A 19,015-nucleotide genomic window follows, 5' to 3' on the forward strand; every position below is an offset into this window, starting at 1 on the left:
ACTTTTTTCAGTTCTTCAACAGTTCTTATAAAACTATGCAATTTGTATTTGTTTCATTCTTTTTTAGGAGATTCTTGGAATGTTTAGTTCACTTGGGTTTCTGCGACATGTTGAAACAGCCCATCAGACACAGAGACAGTCAGAGGCAGGCTTATTTGTTGTGGCCAGAACCAAACATGTAGACCCGATTGGGAATGTTATGCTGCAAAGCCAGGACCCGAACCAGGCATCACCTCAGATTCCATCTCAGGTGCCTCAACGAAGGACAAGAGATCTCCAGGGTTGGCCTAAAACCCAGCACGCGAACACACAGGATGAACCAACCACTGTTATACCACATGTTAAAATCCAAATGCTGCCTCAGCCGTTGAGGCGACCGGTACCTTATATTTACTCTCCTCTTGCTCAAACTGTAAAAGAAGCTGAATCTGAGCCCATGATCCAGCCTCAGTCATTTTCCATATCCCACGCTCAAGCTTTAAGTCTGAGTCAAAATGACCAACTTCTACCTGCTTTGACCCAAACTCCTGTTGGACCAAAGTGTCCAAAAAGTCCAGTTCTGTCTAAACATGTAACAAGTCCAGTCCCAGAGGAAAAGGAAAGCTCACCCCCCTCACAACCTCAAACATCGAAATCCAGAATAAAAGGGCAACCAAACACTGTACAGAGTGTTAAAACATCTCCACAGCCACCGGTTATGGTCCGCAGTGAAGTTCATTCAAAAGCCCATTCAATGGCGAGGAGCAGACTGGAGAAGGCCCGGTTTCATCTGCAAGGACGCATCCAGCAGGCCATCAAGTTATTTGGTGGCAAAGCGATTTCAGAGTCACAAGCCAAGAGGAAACAGGTACAGTTTTAAACGTTACATGATGAAGGACATCACTAACCCTTTTTTATTATCTCTGAATTCATTTATTCTTTATCCATCTTGTTAAAAGTATTTCAACAAAAATATCAACAAAAGTAAATGTATGAATAGTGATCCACAGTGATTTACTTTAAAATAAAAAATAAAAATTGAACTTTAATCAAACATCTGAAAGGAAAGAGTTTGAAGTAAGAATGGATTCTAGATAGAGTTTTAACTTTTACTTAACTCAGATTTTATTCATCATTTGCCAAAAATCCACTTTTGCGCCCGCTAGTGAAAGACATTTGAACGTGACTGTAAAACCACATTTCTACCCACGTGATGCTTATCGAATGCTTAAACCAGAGCAAATACGTTTCCTGCTACAACATCCAGGCCTTTGGAAGCTCAAAATGAAATCTCAGAATTAGGACACAATCTTTAAAGGTCTGTGGTGTTCTGCTTTGCACAGCTGCCAGTTTTGTTTGCGCATGTTTGTCCAGCTTTATGTCTTTCTGTGCAGAGGGCTTTAAAGATTCTGCAGCCTGCCATCCTCGATGAGTTCCTAGGTGCTGTGGAGTGTTTGGGGACCTTTTGCACTGGGCCCCAACTCCAGGACTTGATGCTCCTCTCTGACTCAGTCAGAAAGCAGTGGGAGGTATGACAGGGACTGTACACAGAAGACTGTTACACCCACTAGAAAGGAGAGTGGTATTAATCCTCTCATCTAATTCTCAGGGAATAAGCATAACGTCGCAAAATGTCAAACTATTTCTGTAAAATAATGAAATAATAAATAATATCCATTCCAGTTAGGTTTCATTTAACTGTTTTACAATATCATATTTTTTGGGTTATCCCACCTCTAACACTCTAGCACATATTCATAACTGAAGAGCCCAATTGGTTCAGTAATTTACTAGTTCCCATAACAGCTATGATACACCATGATTAACCTGGCACCACTTACATTTTGTTTGTGTCACACTCAGGATGTACGCAGTGAAATGGCGGCCTTTGTTCCTATCTTGTGGTCTATGATCAGAGAGGGAAAGCAGTCATTTTATGTTGTGCAATGTGAAACGCAAACTAACGCTCTGCACAAAGCCACTGACCAGAATGACCATGACTCTTTGCTGCAGCAACAGGTATTCGTCATAACTCCATAACTCTGTAACATGGCATTAACATCTGACTGTGCTGTTTGGCAAACTGTGGGATTTGGGCAAAAGATCAAAAAGATACTTGAGTTACGTTCACATTACTCCCAGGTTGTCATGGACGGAACTGCATCTGTTGATGTCGAATCACTCCAAGAACTGTGTGAAACACTCACACCAGGGAAATCCTCCTGCCAAGCAACAGACCAACTGAGGGAGTCAGATGAAGAACAGGAATCCAGTGACACAGTGCTCCCATCTGACTTGTAAGATAATGCTAAGTAGTTACATCATGAGGTGTAACATATTAGACATGACCGCATTTATAAGATCTGCGTCTCTTACATGTATTTCGACATGCATATGCTCTACTCTGAAGCAAGGGTTATGCATCTCATTCCTTCAGTCTGGTATGGTCTCATTTGGTTTTTGTGTTATGATGACCGACTCTCAAGTGTATCCAGGGCTCTGATAAGCAAGGAAATGTATTGAAAGTCTGTGGCTTTGAGAAAAATACCATGAAAAGCACCCAAATTTGTCAATGTACCGCAACTCCAGCAAGTCAAAAGATTAACTTTACACACCCTAAAAAAAAAACCGACATGACGGATATTTGGGTTGATGATGCAATGGTTTTAAAATCATTTTACAAGCCTTTCTTCACTCGAGAAGATCATGGGTAAAGTCACCTCTGTCATATTTGGACATGTGTCAAGTGGTACCTCAAGTTAAGTTTAAGTGCTTGATTTTCACCAAACAGGGCCTCGAATAAGCTCTCATAAAGTCCATTCTTAATGCTGGAAGGACAGTATTTGGTACATCAATTTCAGCTCATTTCAAATGTAATCCCAATTCAAGTTGAAAAATAATTTTTCAGAAAGGAAGCTTCAAATTGAAATTGTGTTTTGGCTATGCTAAAGCTACTTATTGGTAGGTAACTAAAATCTGACGTTCTTCCTAATTAGGAAGAACGTCAGATTTTAGTTACAGAAAATTTCATTTTAATTGGCTAACGTTGAACAGAATTAATTTGGCATTAAAAGTTTTTCCCTTAAATTACCATTCAGTTTACAGTGTCTATAAACTGTGAATTGAATTTAAGTTTAACTGCATCTTTTATTTGAAGCAGATAGTTTATTTATTAACAGTTGTCACTCTGTAATTCTTCAAGTCTGCTAATCTTAAAGAGATTCCTGTAGGACTGAGTGGTTCTTCTAACTGACTGGCCCCGACCTCCCCCTGATGAACCTTTTTTTAACTCAGCAGGGGACAGCAGCTCTGGGGAACCACCCCGCTGAGAGCGACTGGTGCGTCAGCCGACAATCTCCCACAGAAACAAAGCGTGGATAGCCCACAACAAGACCTCTCGCCTGTGTGTGGTGCTGTGTCAGTGCAGCCTTGTGGCGATATCCTCCAAGTGCGAGTCCCAACACAGAGTGACCCCACACAACGTAGAGGCTGTGGGCCGGGTGGGAAACTAAAGCCCTCACTTCGAGTCAAAGAGCAGCCGCAGAAAGCTCACATGCTGCACATCACAGAGAGCAACCAGCAAACTCAAACTCATATACAGGTAGGAAGAGAGCCCATAGGTGCTTTTATATAGATTCCCTTATTGATTTTCTTGATTTTCTCAGCTCCACTAGGTATGTTATTACTTTGTGAGCTCCTAGAAACATCTATTTGCATTTGAAGAACTTTTTTTTTAACCCACACATCATGCAATGTGAAGTAAAATGAACCCAAATAGTTTATAGTTGTGTGGTCAGGATCGAGGGGGTTTCAGTCCACTTTTCTTTAGATGTTAGATGTAGATTTCAGTTTTAATTGCCACTTCCTTCATGTAAACATTGCATTAAAGTTTTGTATTGTATTTTGTAGTTTGTGGTTTCCTATGTGAATAGGATTGTCTACCAGTGTCTGGACTCAACAGTACATCATAGTTTAAGCTAATCAGGAAGTTGTGATTTTCTGTTTGATTCCTGCCTGCGAACCAGAACCTTAGAAACCTAGAATAAGTGTGTATTTTCTTTATCTCAACATTTTTCCTGTGCAGATCAGTTAATAAGTTAATATAAGACAGGTTTTTGCTGCAACCACTCCAGCGAAATGGTGACACAATGTAAAATGCCATGATGTGGCTTGGAGTATAAAGCTAATTATATTAGACTGTGTATGTTGCATATGTTAAGTACCCTAAATTAATCTGATTTACTTTACACATTGCATTTAAAGTGGCTTTTCCTTAAGTCTTCCTGGTCCAAAAAAAACTCAGCAGTGTCATTGGGTGTGGCTGACCTGTATAAGACACAGCACCAGCTGCACTAATCCTCAGTAATTGGATAGGCTTGCTGCTCTCTTATTTTCCTCTTTTCTTCACTGGACTGTTACTATGCTGCTCTCTCATCTCCCAGGCGGTTGTCAGGGGCAACACTGTGGAGACCAAGCAGGAGGCAGAGTGGACCGTCATTCCAGAGACAGCCGCCCCACCACAGGAAGAGCACTCCCCTGAACAGGAAGTACTGGAAAGGTATGGGTTATTATCTCAGTACTTATTATTCTGTTGATTGAAGAACTGTCAGCATGTGAGCTAAAGTTAGCACTGACAGATTAGTGCAGAAGAACATATCCAAAATTGAAACGTATTATTTCTTTGGCCTTAAGGAAGTCATTTGGATCAGTAGTCTCATTTGACAGTGACAGTTTTAGATATATTTTTAACAGATATTTACTATATAGTTGTTAATGTACTGCATGTTATTGCCTGTCTCACTGATTTTATCTCATTTAAACCTCAGAAATACCCTAACCACATAACAGTCTGCTGTGTACCTTGTTTTTAGTATGGTAAAATAGTAGTAGTGAAATAGTAGACACTAGTGAGGTGATCTTGATGCCACAGATGTTGCAGCAGGCTCTGTTCCCTTGTAGCCTTTCAGTGTCAGAGAATGTGATATTGAAACAATGTGTAAATCTTTCCCTGTAGGTACAGGAAGTCCTGCTTGGTGTTTCAGTCGCAACTCAAGAAGAACGAGCAACATTCAGAGGAGTTTCTCCCAGACCCTGTCACCATCTCCACCCTGCAGAACCAAAAGAAGCAACTACAGGCAAGTTGAAGCATCACTTCACCACTTAACAGCTCATTTAGCAATTGTTCGAAACCATTAGAATGTCACCTTTTCAAATCATTCTCTTAACGTTGTGCATCACTTGTGCTTCTCTGCATCTCGGTGCATTTCTACAACCTAAAACCAAACCGTAGTTAAGCAGTCATTTGCTCACAAGGTCACACTTCACAATATCAAATTACCGCTGTGATTGCTTTGTGAACATTTCGCTCCTCAACAGACTTTAAAACAGGAGACAGAGGCACTATGGTTTGAGTTTGAGCTCCAGTATGCCCAGCTATCCCAGTTCTCCCATCTGATCACCAGGGAAGATAAGGGCGAAGCGGAAAGAGACTGGGAGCAGCTGACTCAGGAGTGGAGAGGACAGCAAATGTGCCTAAAGAGCAGGTACAGTTTGTACAGCTGACGCAATTAAACAAAAAACAAAGAAAAACAGACATCACACAACTCTGAATGAATCTATATTTAAAGAATAAGTGATAATAAAACACCGTGCACACACAGTGCACCTTTTAGATCAATTCAAACTATTGACTAATCTCTGAAGACATAAGCACATTTGTGAACGTGATTTTTCAAAAAAAGTTAATTTACCAGTAGAAACCACACATTTTTGATAGACCCATAACAATGGGTTTATTGGTTTTATTCATTAAACCCAACAGATATATTGTATAATTGTATCGAGTGTATTGAGGTTTATTTTGGAAAAACATCACTGCAGAATTCAATTTCACAAGGACTGTAAATGTGCTATAAAATTAAATTAGTTTCAAACTTCATTCTTGACCTTAAAACATATCATCTTAAGGTCCATTTAGTAGCCGTTCCAGGGCTTTTGATCATATCACATCATCTTTTCGTCCAGTTTTCATGGAAACATAGCTGTTCAAATTTCCATTTTGTTTGCGCACTTTAAGCACTTCTCGTCCATGTTGACTCAGGTTTAGTTTTAACATATATTCTTGACCTTGGAAACAAGAACAGTATCTCACTTCAAGGTACATATAGTAGTTGTTCTGGAGCTTTCAATTATATTATATGATCTTTATCAGCAGATGGAGTAACCAGTAACCATATTTTTAGTACTATACATAATAAAAACGTATTATTTACTTATTTTTTTTGTCAGGATGACATCTCTAGAGAAAGCTGCTGTCCTAATGGAGTCTGCAGATGATCAGATGGCACTGATCACAGAAAAACTGGAGCGGATCATCAGAGAGTCTGTGGACATCTCCTCCTTTACCTTGGCTGATCCTAGCCTGGTATCTGATTTAAAGGTACTGTACATCTATTTTTTCAAACAACTAACACTTCAATTTAGAGAGTAAAATATGCAAACATTATTATTCATCCCTCTTGTGTTACGCAGGAGGTGGATGATAGACTGCGGTCTGAAATGAGAAAGCTATCAGAAAGAGGAGCTGAAGAGGAAAGACAAGGGCCCCATGCCACATCCCCTTCATCCCTCTGCCAGGCTCTCCACAACAGTGTCCATCATCTTGAGCAGCTCAGACAGCGACTGGAGAAGGTTCAGCCAGCTGCCCATGCTCTGCATCACTTCCTGGCCACAGTGAGGGAAGTCAAGGCCGAGATCACAACCCTGCTGGCCAACCAGGACCCCAGCAGACAGCAAAATGAGGCCGACTGGGAGCAGGAGAGACAGTCTTGGCAGGCAGCAATGCAACAGAGGTTGCAGACTGCTGCAGAGCAATCAGATAGTGTTGACAGCACTTTAAAGGCAGCGGGGATGACTCTGACCATGGATGGTGCAACAGTGACATGCCAGGATGTGGTGACATCATTGTCCCAGCAAGCTGTGGATGTCGAGAAAGAGCTGACGAAAGCCAGGAAGAAGGGCAGAAAACATGACTTATTTCCAGTGGGAAGGGAGCCGATCCAGGAGTTGAATCCTATGGAGATACGTCAGACAAATACTGGGGATGATTCAACACAGGAGAGGGGAGCACAGGAGCAGGAGCATCCCACTCCAAGTAGGACGGAGGAGGAGGCAGGGTTGAAGGCCAAAAGGAGTAGGCTGGAAGGAGATAATGATACAAAGACACAAAGGGAGGAGGAGCAAAAGGCTCAAACATGGAAGTCTGAAGGGGATGTCGTAAAAGCCAGGGACCAGAGAAGAGGAAGAAGCAGCCAGATTAAGAAAGAGGGAGAAGAGAAGGAGAGTTTGGTCCAGAGGAGGGTTGTCTTGTTATGCTCTCTGAAGGAGATAAGGGAAGCAGCTGAGCAGCTGAGGTTACAGGAGCCCAGCCTGCCTGCTCTGCAACACAGGTACAACACTGATCTAGGGCCATTAACAAATATTTATTAGTGTTTGTTAGAGTTCAGTCCATCATATTAACAATATGAATCATGAGTTCTCTCTTAAATTTCTCCCCTACATAGCTTTAAAGTAAAAAATTTACATTTTCTATTCATTACATTTCATACATACAACAAATACATTTCTGTATCTGCTTATTGCAACAGTCCCTTGGAGCTATTTGATGCTTAAAAATGCCATGTTTTTTTATAGCTGCACCACAACATCAAAATCGAAATACTCCAATTGTATTATACATTATTTTATTGTGCAAGAATTGCCTGAGTGGTATGATAAAACAATAATAACTTATAACAAATGGTGTATGTCATCTCCTGTTTCATCTCCTGCAGGACACGTGCATTGACAGAGCTGGAAAGTCGCCTTGCTGGCCGCCTCGCTGAGCTGCAGCACATACAAGCTGCATCTTCACAGTCAGGAATACCCGATGTGAGTCAAACCAGAGAGGTGGAGGGTGTCTGGGAGGAGGCCACAAAAGCTGTAACTGAACGGTAAAGGGAGCAGTTTCAGTCATTTGTGATGTACTGCTACGCCAAATTATACAGTGCTTTGCTGAGTTTGGTGAATGTGAGTGTTGTGTTATGGATCACATACATTACAGGCTGGAGCGGTGCTACGCCCTAACAGAGCTGCTGAAGAGGTTTCAGAGCATCCGTGGGGAGCTGAGTGGGACACTGCAGAGGGCAGAAAGCACCATCAGTGAACAAGCCTCGTACATGGGGAAAGACAACCTGCAGAAACTGCACACTAAGGTATACCACACTTTTCATTTCATTCAGGTTCACTAAGGAAGACTTCTGTTTTGTAAGTTTGAGTTGTTGGTCAACCAAATCATTTGTGTGTCCCTGGTACATCATTCATAATGATAGTTACAGTTTGGTTGAGTGTGTTTCATATGTACTGTGTGTGTGTGTGTGTGTGTGTGTGTGTGTGTGCGTGTGCGTGTGCGTGTGCGTGTGCGTGTGCATGTGCGTGTGCGTGTGCGTGTGTGTGTGTGTGTGTGTGTGTTTGTGCGCGTGCATGTGTGTGGTTTCTTAGGTTGAAGAAATAAAAGCAGAGCTGACTGGTCTTGGAGACGGCATAGAGGAGGTCCGTATTGTCTGCAGGCAGCTTCACACTCATCTACGTCAGATCCCAGAATGCACCATCATTCCCTTTGAGGACGAAGCGGATGCTATTATGGACCGCTGGCTGGATGTGAGTTCAGTCACTTTCACACTTTCAGTTTCAACTTGCCATTTTTTTACAAAACTTACAAAGCTTTTATTGTTTCCATGACTGTGGTATTTTATATTTCAATTTATCAAAAGATCTGGTTGTGTTTGTTTTCACAATTTGCCACTACAACAAGTGTCTTTTTCTGTCACAGAATATTTTAGTTTTTGAATAATCATTTCGCCTTTTTAATGTTAATCTTTTTTTCATTATGTTTGCAAGTATTTTTGAAAATGGTATGTACATGTACAAAGTCATGTACAAAATATGTTATAGCTAATATTTTTCAGGTTGTCTTGCGGATTATTGTATTAAGAGTGTATTTCGTCAGCATTACCTACTGTTATTCAAGCAGGATTTGCTACATAAAAAGTACCTCTCCTCAAATTCTTGCAGATATCAGAAAGAACAGATTCCCACCTTGAAAACCTACGCATTGGCCTGACTTTGTGGGATGGGGTCCTCCAGCTGGGAGCAGAGGTGGAGAGCTGGGCGGCCAATAAACTCGCAGTATTTGCTCAGTCTCCATCCTTTCAGACAGAGGACAATATCAGGGCCTTGGAGGTAAATCTGTCTCCCTGTTTAATTCTGTAATACACAGGTTTGGACCTGTCTGGGCTAAAATGGGAGGTTAAGTGTTCTCTAGATTTCTACAGTTGCGTTAAACAATGATCGTCTCCCTCTAACTGTGTCCAGAATGAGATTGCGAACCAAGAGGAGAATATGGAGCGTTTCCACCGAAGGGTCACTGAGATTCAGGCGCATCTTCAAAGCACAGAGCCCCCTCTGGAGCTGCAGGTACAACATGTAGCTTTTGTTTTAGTGTGTTTAGGGTGTGGCTGTGTCAGGCTGAAATGATGCTGACAGATACAGTTGATCAGATGGTGTTACAACAGATCTCATTATTGACTTATTGTTTTCTAGGTTGTGGAGACCCAGATGAGGAAGAAGATAGAGCAGCTGAAGGAGCTTGTTTCTGAAGCTGAGGACGTTAACAGGCAGATGGTGGCTGCTAAGGGACAAATTACTGCCAGGATGGCTGAATGCTTGAACTCCCTCCGGAAGATTCAGGACTCCCTCCTCACTCTCAGTGGTTCAGATGTTGCAACTGTCCTTGCAAAACTCAAGGTAAATAAAATTTGTATTTAGTTTTTGCGTGTTACAAAGTGTACTACGCACTTGTACAGTGTACTGAGAAACTTGTGATTTTACACTTAAAATAAACATACTTAACACTAATATCAAAATAATTTGAGAGAAGCTATAATCATGTAAATATTCTACACATAGTGGATTTAAAGTTTGACAGCAAAGCTCTGGTTTTAGTAGACGGTGATAACTGATGCTTTAAAATGATAATCACTAACAGTAACTTGTTTTCCTCTACAGGATCTACTTTTTGAGCTCCAGACGCAGGATGAGCAGGCAGAGAGTCTGCTGGAGGATCTGCATGTTATGGCCTCAATAGCGAGTCCAGCCAGCCTACAGAATCTGTCTGTGGACGGGGTTCTGCTGCAGGATAAAGTCAGAAACACCCACCAGCTATTCTCTGAGGTGCAAGAACAGACTGGGAGGAATATACAGACTCTGGACAGGTAAGTTCAAGTTCATGTTTCAATTCAACTGTCATGTAACGTGTACAGAAATGTTGATTCACGTCTTTTCACAACCATGCACACAGCACACATCAGTCAACACAACATGCAACATTTACACACTACAATAAGGGCATGAGAGAGCTGCTGGACAGGTATTTCTGGACCTGGTTCAGATGCTTTATGTGTCTTTGTCAAATAGCTGCTTGATCACAACTGTGTTTCAAAGGTTGTCAGTAAGGGACCTGTGTTCTTTACTCTGTTCTTTCAGCTTGATTCTAAATTATTTTCAAGAGAGATTTCAGGAAATCAAGACAACAAAACGTTGGACAGTACTAATAGGTGAAAGCAGACCACAGGGTCTGACCACAAATCCAAATTAATTTGTAAGTCCTCTGTTCCACTTCTGTTTTGCATTTTCACATTTTAAACATACTGAAAGTCTACACAGAAAGAAATCTACATTGAGTGTGCTGGGTCTTTAGAATTTGGTACTGTATATACTGTGTATACCTCAAATTGATTTAAAGGATAACAGCTTGGCACTGTAGTTTTTAGCAAACGTTACTCAAGCAGGAGTAAATGGTACATTTGTTGAGCTTTATTTCAGCTGCAGATTTGGTGGGTTACTGAATATTTAAAGCAGCAGGAAGATGCCCATGTTCTTTTTAATTAAGGAACATGTCACTCAGTGCAACAATGTGGCTCATTTATACAGGAAAAACTTAGTTAGTAAGATCATTTCATTGTTGGTTTTGGTCTTTTTTTATGGATTATGTCGAGAAAAATACAGAATATCACCAGATTTATCCTTGAAACTTCGTTTTGAGTACAAAAAGTCTTAGGGATTCATACAGTTCAAACTCTAGAGATAAAATAAGACAGAGGGACAAGTTCAACTTGTTTTGTCTGTTTTTTATTCTGCAGCAGAAGTATTTTCTCACTGTGTCACTTCTACAGTGTATTGTGCATACTGTACATATGTGTCTGTGTAATGTGCACGCCTGCATTAATACTGTATGTGTGTTGTAGGCTGCAAAGGGAAGGTGAGCATTTGGAACAATGGTTGCAAGGTGTTGAGGAAAAAGCAGCAAAGGAGGAGGATCTTAGTCTCCTGCAAGAGGAAGCACTTCAACAAAGGTAAACTGTTTTCTGATTTCAGATGTATGCCCTGTGTGGAAATAAGCAAATCTTGTGGTCTGGATGTCGAGAATTTATGTTTATTTATGTTGTAAGGCAGTGTGCACCCTTATATTTGCATATTTAGTTTGTAGTGCCTACTGTTGATATTTTCACTAACTGATAGTAACATATTTCAAAAGATGGAAAAATTTAATTATAATGTACATGCAAATGTGTTCAGTTAGACCCAGAAGGCAGTAGTAAGTAACAACTAAAATCTGTAGAATTAAAGTAAAAAAAGATCTACAGTAGGAAGAGAGTTTAACCAAGCACGCTCAAACAGCCTGCAGGAGTTGTTGTGATTAGGATTAGTCAGGTATGATGGAGGTTGTACAGCCTGTTATTTTCTAAAACTGACTCATCCTTAACTATATGACTGTTTGTTGTCACACAAAAGGCTGGAAAATTGTAGATCGAGGTATGTAATTTAGGGATAGACCAATTATCGGCCCGTTTTTTGGCAGGATGCAGATTACTTGTATCGGCGTTTTATTTGCCTGATAACTGATAACGTTAATTAACTAAAAAGTGCACTACTTTGGCTCGGCTACAGCTCTGTGTCTGTCCCTCTGCTTCGGTTTCACTCACCACTGAGTCTGACTTAATGTCCCGCCCACAACACTATCTGACTATTTTTTACTGGGTATTATTTTGAAAGTTTCTAATGTATTAAATAATTGCTTAAAACATTTAAACAAAGTTTTCTGTTGGATTTTGTAACATTCCAAAATCTTAATTTTGACTTAAAGATTTCCATTTTCACTGTATGTGCATATCGGTTGCAAATATCTGTTCAGTAACTACTAATAATCGGTATCGGCCTTGGAAAAAACAGTATCGGTCAATCCCTAATATAATTAATGAGACAACCTATTATTTATCCCACTTGTTATTTCCATTAATGGTGCAGGAGCCAGCAATTTTATAAGCTGTTAAATATTCAAATAATAAATTCAATAAAATTATGTAACCTAGATTAAACACACTGTTTGGAGAGATAAGGTCTGGAGATCACTGCTAGTTAAAGCTTTTAATAAGGTGCAGGGTCACATCACACACATAGCAGTACAGTTACTGTATAAGTGTGTACTCCATGTTGACTGATACAGAGACCATCACGCACACCAAAAAATGGACCCACAAATGCACGACTCAGGTGAGTAAAGTTCAATGGCTTTATTAGCACGCTAATAAAACTTTCAGGCAACAGTGTCCAAGAAACGACAGGCTTAGGGCAATCCAAAAAACAGGCAATGGTCAAAAATCCAAGGGAAACAGGAACTCAGGAAAACAGGGAAAGAAATGCTCGAAGGCTGCACACTAGGAAAACAGACCATCTCGCAGGAGTAAAGGAAAGACTGAACTTAAATACACAAGACAGGGGAGACAATGGGACACAGGTGCAACACATAGGGGCGGGGACAGGTAATCACACAGGCAGGAAGGAGAACAAAGACCAGGAAGACAATGGACCTGAAATGAGACGAGACGGTAGGTTTCAAAATAAAACAGGAAATGGAAAACTAAACAGAAACATGAAACAAACTAAAAACAAAAACTTGACACAGGGACAAGACATGACAGATAATCTCTCATCCTTAACACATGGTTTCATTACAAAATTATTGATTAGGTGTAGGTGAAATTTATTATTTAGTTTTCTTCTTGTACACCCTGAAGAAGCTGCAGGTTGTGACAGGCTTTTCCCTCTTTACGGTACAACTTTATTGTCACTTTACACTGATATTCATTTTGTGCTCCCGAGCAGCTCTGCTCAAAAAGAAGAAAAAAAGAAACAACAATTACACATATAGTGCAAAGATGAAGACATATCAAAAGCCATGCCAAAGAAACATATTTCATGATATTCTCGGATCCAGATGTTATTTGACAGTACACTGATTTTGGTTTAGCACTTATACTTATTTAACATGCTAGTACATCCTTGATATTCTGGCCCTGGAAAAAACAAAGCTCAGTTTTAGTCCCCTCACTAACTTTAATTTGAAAGTGTGAATAACTGAGCATCAACACTGCCCATGTTTTTCACCTGCAGGGTGAGGACGGAGGCCCTCAATCAGCTTGTGTCATCCTTACAAAGCAGCACACTTCAGCAGTCTGCTGTGGTGGAGGAGAGCAGAAAACTGCTGGAACGATACCACAACTTTCAAACCAACGTACTGCGTGGCTCCACGGAGAAGCAGAGCTCTCTGAGCATGGACGTCGAGGTGTTTCAGACTCTTTTAAAGTCCACTCAATCCTGGGTTGGAGATCTGAGACGAGCTGTTGACTCTCCACTTGCTGAAAACCTCGGTATCCAAAGTCCCATAGAGCAGAGACTTCACAGTCCTCGTGTAAGAAAACATTAACCACTGACTGAGCTGCTCAATTTCTCTGCATATCTTAACTTCTTTAGTCTCAATCACATTAGCCAAGTACCTATTTGGTCATTCTACAATTATAAATAAATGTAGGAGTATTTTAAATAACAAGTGTTTTTTACTTTGTACATATGTAATTTTAAAAGGCAGTTGTTACAGTGGTATGTAATGTCATACAAGGGTGTGGCCACACAGATCTCGTGTTTCTTTCCATCTACATTTGTTTCAACTTGTTCTTCAATGAGGAGTGTCCATTTGTTGTTGTTGAAAACCTTTTGGAATGGCGGATTTGAATGCACAGATATAAAAGACAATCAGAAACACGCTCTTCAGTCCCTGCAGTGACAGATCGGTGTGATTGCACTGTAACTAATTGTAAAAAAATATATATATATATGTATTTCAGGCTGTGGTAAGTCTGACGGCAGAGGGGGAGGCTCGCCTTGAAGAGCTCAGAGTTACTGGAAATTGTCTGAGCCACAGACTGTGTGATGGAGATGACCTGAAACAGGACATTCAGGAAAGCATTCAGAAAACACAGGAGCAGTGGAGGGACCTTCTCCAGTCAGTTCAGGCTTATCACAGGTGAGTGGAGCCAGATAAAACATTTGAGACCACCTTTTTTGAGTCCTCAGCTATCCATTTAATAAGATTTTAAGGAAATGGAAGCACATTATGCATCCATGCACCACACTTCCCAAGTTTTTTCTTTTCTACGCGTTCCCAACTCATCCACTGGTCTTGCTTTGCCTGAGAGACTTATCTTGCACATTTAGCAGCCTCTTATCTTTGTAATTCTTCTACTACCAGTTTCCTCCTGCCAACTGCTGATGCTTTGTTCCATGTACAGTAGGCTGTGGAAGGCTTAGTCCAAACCCCCCACTCCCCCACTCCCATGCTCTGCCTGTTTTACAAAATCCCTATGTCTGAGTGCTGCCAGAGTCTGTAAAACTGCCTGGCTTGGGTTCCACTTCCCCCCTGCCTCTGTACTCAGTACTTCTATCTCCTAGACTCTTACATCATCTCCAGCCTTGCTTTTGTACATGTAAACTCTGTTAAAATGGTTATAGGGAGCTCCAAAAATCCACTTTTTAATAGCTTCTCAAACTTTGAAAAAGGCACATCATACACACTGTCAGGGGCAACACAGTTTGTCTGGAAGGCCAGACGTCTCTGTACTCTTAATGCCATCCGCTACCTGCTTGGTCAACCCCTGGATCTGCTCCTTATCACTAAGAGCTGCATCATACCACCTATCAGAACCTTTAACTTGCTTCTCTACCACTGTTGTAATTTACTCCTTATCTATAAACCATTTTTTTTAGTTAAAAGCACCCCCTTTACAAACAAAATACTCCTCTTCTCAACTGCCATGGTAAGGTGTTGGATGCATTCTGATTGGCCTGTTATACTCTTTTTGTTTCTCTTGGTGCTTCAGTGTTCTACAAACTGATCCAGACCTCACCTCCTCCTACTTGGCCCGAAGACAGCAGGCCTGCCGCAGAGTGGAGGAGCTGCAGCACAGAACTGCTCAGCTCCCCACTTTATTCCCCTGGCCCGGCTCCTCTGAGCGCAGGCAAATCTTCCTTCTAGCCCGTCAACTGCAGGATGAGGCTGAATCCCTGCAAGTAACTCTTACCAGCCTGGCTGAACAGAAGAGGGAGCCGGGTGCACGAACCTGCGACGCCATCTGGAAAGATCCCTCCCCGGCTGAGCTGGAGACCTGCTGGTCATCACTGATGGATGAGCTGAAGGTAAAACTTATCATATTCAAGTGATAATCATGTTTTAGTACAGTGATGCCCAACCAGGGGTACTTGTACCCCAAGAGGCTCTACTGCAGTGGCCAGGAAGTACATGGCAAGATTGTAGAGTAGATAAACTAATTAGACAAAATATAAATTATGATTTGATTAAAAAAAATGTATCCACCAGAGGAAAATAAACATACAAATGTGAGTACAAATTGGTGTGATGCTGATCTTTAGTAAATGTATTGGCACAGTAACCAGCCACCAACTGCTAATAGGCTTACTGCACAGCACGCGCCTCCCACTAATCTGAGACAGCTGTAACACCAATGTGTTGCTCGCATGAAAACTAGTTACTAGTTAGTTGACATAGTTAGCTAAAATAAATGGATAAACGGGTCAAATAATTACCTAAAAGTAATGTTAATGTTAATGTAGTTACATTGATTAGATAAAGGTATTTTAACTGAAAGAATTAGCCAAAAGTAAACAACAAGTTAAAGTAATGGATACAAATTTTAATTAATTAGGTAAAAGTAAGTTGAAATGTATTAAAATAGGTATGAATGGGAACTTGACGTAAACTAACCTAAACATTAACAATTCAGTTGTAACAAAAAAATATTCAAACAATATTCACTTTATGTAGCCTAATGTTAACATCCACTTTAAATTCAATTGAAATGAACACATTCAGGACATGACAGGTTGGGCTGATGAATGGATACTTGGGCTCATCTGATGGGATGTAGGAACCACCGGTTTAGTATAATCAAAGTAATAAATAAATAAGATGATAAATAAGCCATCTGACTGTTGCTTGGTGTGCCTGAAATGTCCATAGGGTGTGTGTTCCCGCCTCGATGAAGGTCTGTGTATTGAGGAACATTTTGGCCAGTCACTGCAGGACTGCCGGTATAAATTGACATCCCTGCAGGAAAGAATGTCAGCCTGTCAAACCCAGACAGAAAGCTCAGCTGGACTGGTCACTGATGTACCAGCTCTGAAGGTGAGGTGCATTAAGTAAACTGACCTGATGAATCATAAACAAGCTCTGTCACATTTTTCATTTTCACATTCCTTCTGCATTAAATTCATGCCATTTATTTTATGAAGGGGGATGAAGAATGTCCCAACATTAAGCCACCCATATTGTATTTCTGTTTATCTGTCGCTCTCTCCACTTCTCAGGCTTTGCTACAAGAAGTAACCGACATAGAAAAAGACCTTTTACAAATTGTAACGCTCCAGGACTCCATCAAAGCCAGTTCCACAGCTGAGGCCCAGGCCAGCCTCTCCCAGCAAGTCAGCAACCTCCAAAACCAGAAGAGGGCACTAGACAGTAGCATCAGAGAACAACTGGCACTGCTCACAGAAAACAGCAACCAGAGAGTTCAACGAGTGAAGGAAGTGGTCACCAGTGTACAAACAGCTCTGAAAGACCTGGCGGAAAATCTGTGTGGGATCCGTGAAGTGTTGCCTGATATCAGCCAGCTCAAACAGCAGTGGCATACAATACAGGTATCGCTAAAACATCCTATAAAATGTTGCTATATCCCCAAATAAGCGTATAACAAGGTAACGGGGAATATGGAAGCATAGAAGCATCAAAGAAACATCTGCTCTCTCTCTCAGGATTGTGATACCAGGCTGACAGAGTTGGCTGCAAGAGTTTACGACCTGCGGAGGACTGGAGATTCGAGCATCGCACAAGAAATGCTTCCTGCAGATGTCACTTTAAGTGTTGATGCAGTTGCTAAAGACCTCGACAGGTACTTTACCTCATTATTTACTTTATATCAGGAAATAATCTGATTTCATTACATAGAATTTTAGAGTTTTCTGGTGACTTTTTATTTTTATTGTAAGATTACCTTGAATGGAGGTACATTATATGGACATACATCCAGCTCAAAATGTAATTGTTTTATTCCACAAATCAGGAAGAGGGCCTCTTCTTCCTCTTGGGCCTATGATGGGATTATTGAGAGGTTGATAGAAAAGTAATTGTATATATATATACATACATATACATATATATATATACAGTATATAGTGTAATTATTCAAAGGGAGAGAAAACTATGTTTTTTAACTCATTCCGTTCTCCCGAACTCATTGCTTGTTCTCTCTCTCTCACTCTCTCTTGTGTTCTCACTGTAGCCTCATGACCACTTTTCTACAAAGGAAGCAGGAGTTTGCCGAAAACACTGCCAACAGGGTGAGACAGGTCATCAACCAGCTGCAGAATTGGAGCCAAACAGTACAAGCTGAACCAACATCCCCCAGCCAGGTGAAACACACCAATGTGTCCACACATTTGTCAATTAGTCTATTAAACTGTTTATTAAGACCCAGAATGTTAACAATTATTTCACATTTATATAACAAGCTTAAAAAACGTATTTCTTTCCTTTTTATATATATATAAATCTGATATTAGATGTATTTTCACTTGCATAATTTAAAAGACAAATTGAAACAAAGAAGTTAATGTCATCAAAAATGTGATCCCATATATTAAGCTCAATCTGAAGGATAAGGCTGACTTATTCTTTACTTTTATTGTAAGAAAAGGCCATGCAAAGTTCAAACCCAACAATGGGCTTGTTCGTCTCTTAATACTTTCAGACTCTCAGCCCCAAGCCCATTGATTCCTACAGACGATGCAAATCTGTAAATAAAAAAAGAAAAAGAAAAAGAAAAAGGGTCAAGTATATAGTTTCAATTTTTAAAAAGATTAAAGTAAATAGTACATTTGTTGAGGGCTATTTGGTCTTTTCATGGGGATTTTTTTGTCAATAAGAAAAATGTATGTATCCTTATCCTTTATTCCTTATCCACCCTATGAACCACATCAGTATACTCATATTCTATAGCCATCCTATCCCATCTCCGCCTGCACTTTGTGTTAATACCAAGACTATTACCTTTTGCTGTATCTGGCTTACGACAAAAACCTATGATTTATTTTACCCCGCAGGACTTTAACATCTTATGTAGAGCTGCTCTTAAAATGCCACGGGTCCATCCTCTACTCTTAAATTAAACTACAAGAGGAATACCTTCTCTTCTGTCTGGTACATGGTTAACATAATAGACAGTCCTCACAGGGAGGATGTGGCAACTTTTGTCAAAGGTTTGCTCTTTGGCATTACTAACGATCATGAACATGTTGTGACTCATTTTCCATCAGCTTTACCAGCTGCTGCTGCTGCCAAAAGCTTTACTCCAACTTTGCTATTTGATTTTGCCACTCTTTTATACCAATGTCTATTAAATAATATTGCAACCATTTATTAACGGTAAAATGCAAACTTATGTAAATGTTCAACTTGTATATGTAACCATTTTATCAATTATATATGATTCTGGGTTCATTCTTGAAGGAAATATCTCAACAACTATTGGCT

General features: G+C 40.4%; 1 protein-coding gene across 1 annotated transcript in view; it reads left to right on the top strand.

The window, feature by feature from the left end:
- Positions 1-19,015, top strand: part of LOC116066331 (nesprin-2) — a 93,445-nt gene that overhangs the window by 13,179 nt on the left and 61,251 nt on the right. The window contains exons 23-45 of the mRNA XM_035995706.1: positions 68-847; positions 1,374-1,508; positions 1,843-1,998; positions 2,122-2,276; positions 3,274-3,580; positions 4,422-4,537; positions 6,268-6,418; positions 6,511-7,427; positions 7,812-7,970; positions 8,081-8,231; positions 8,518-8,676; positions 9,091-9,258; positions 9,391-9,492; positions 9,619-9,822; positions 10,084-10,289; positions 11,322-11,429; positions 13,528-13,825; positions 14,259-14,437; positions 15,291-15,606; positions 16,448-16,612; positions 16,795-17,124; positions 17,239-17,375; positions 17,766-17,895. Of these exons, the coding sequence (XP_035851599.1) occupies positions 68-847; positions 1,374-1,508; positions 1,843-1,998; positions 2,122-2,276; positions 3,274-3,580; positions 4,422-4,537; positions 6,268-6,418; positions 6,511-7,427; positions 7,812-7,970; positions 8,081-8,231; positions 8,518-8,676; positions 9,091-9,258; positions 9,391-9,492; positions 9,619-9,822; positions 10,084-10,289; positions 11,322-11,429; positions 13,528-13,825; positions 14,259-14,437; positions 15,291-15,606; positions 16,448-16,612; positions 16,795-17,124; positions 17,239-17,375; positions 17,766-17,895 (5,529 nt within the window). The remainder of the gene's footprint in view (positions 1-67; positions 848-1,373; positions 1,509-1,842; positions 1,999-2,121; positions 2,277-3,273; positions 3,581-4,421; positions 4,538-6,267; positions 6,419-6,510; positions 7,428-7,811; positions 7,971-8,080; positions 8,232-8,517; positions 8,677-9,090; positions 9,259-9,390; positions 9,493-9,618; positions 9,823-10,083; positions 10,290-11,321; positions 11,430-13,527; positions 13,826-14,258; positions 14,438-15,290; positions 15,607-16,447; positions 16,613-16,794; positions 17,125-17,238; positions 17,376-17,765; positions 17,896-19,015) is intronic.

This window comes from Sander lucioperca, chromosome 19 (assembly GCF_008315115.2).
Source record: "Sander lucioperca isolate FBNREF2018 chromosome 19, SLUC_FBN_1.2, whole genome shotgun sequence".
NCBI lineage: Eukaryota > Metazoa > Chordata > Actinopteri > Perciformes > Percidae > Sander > Sander lucioperca.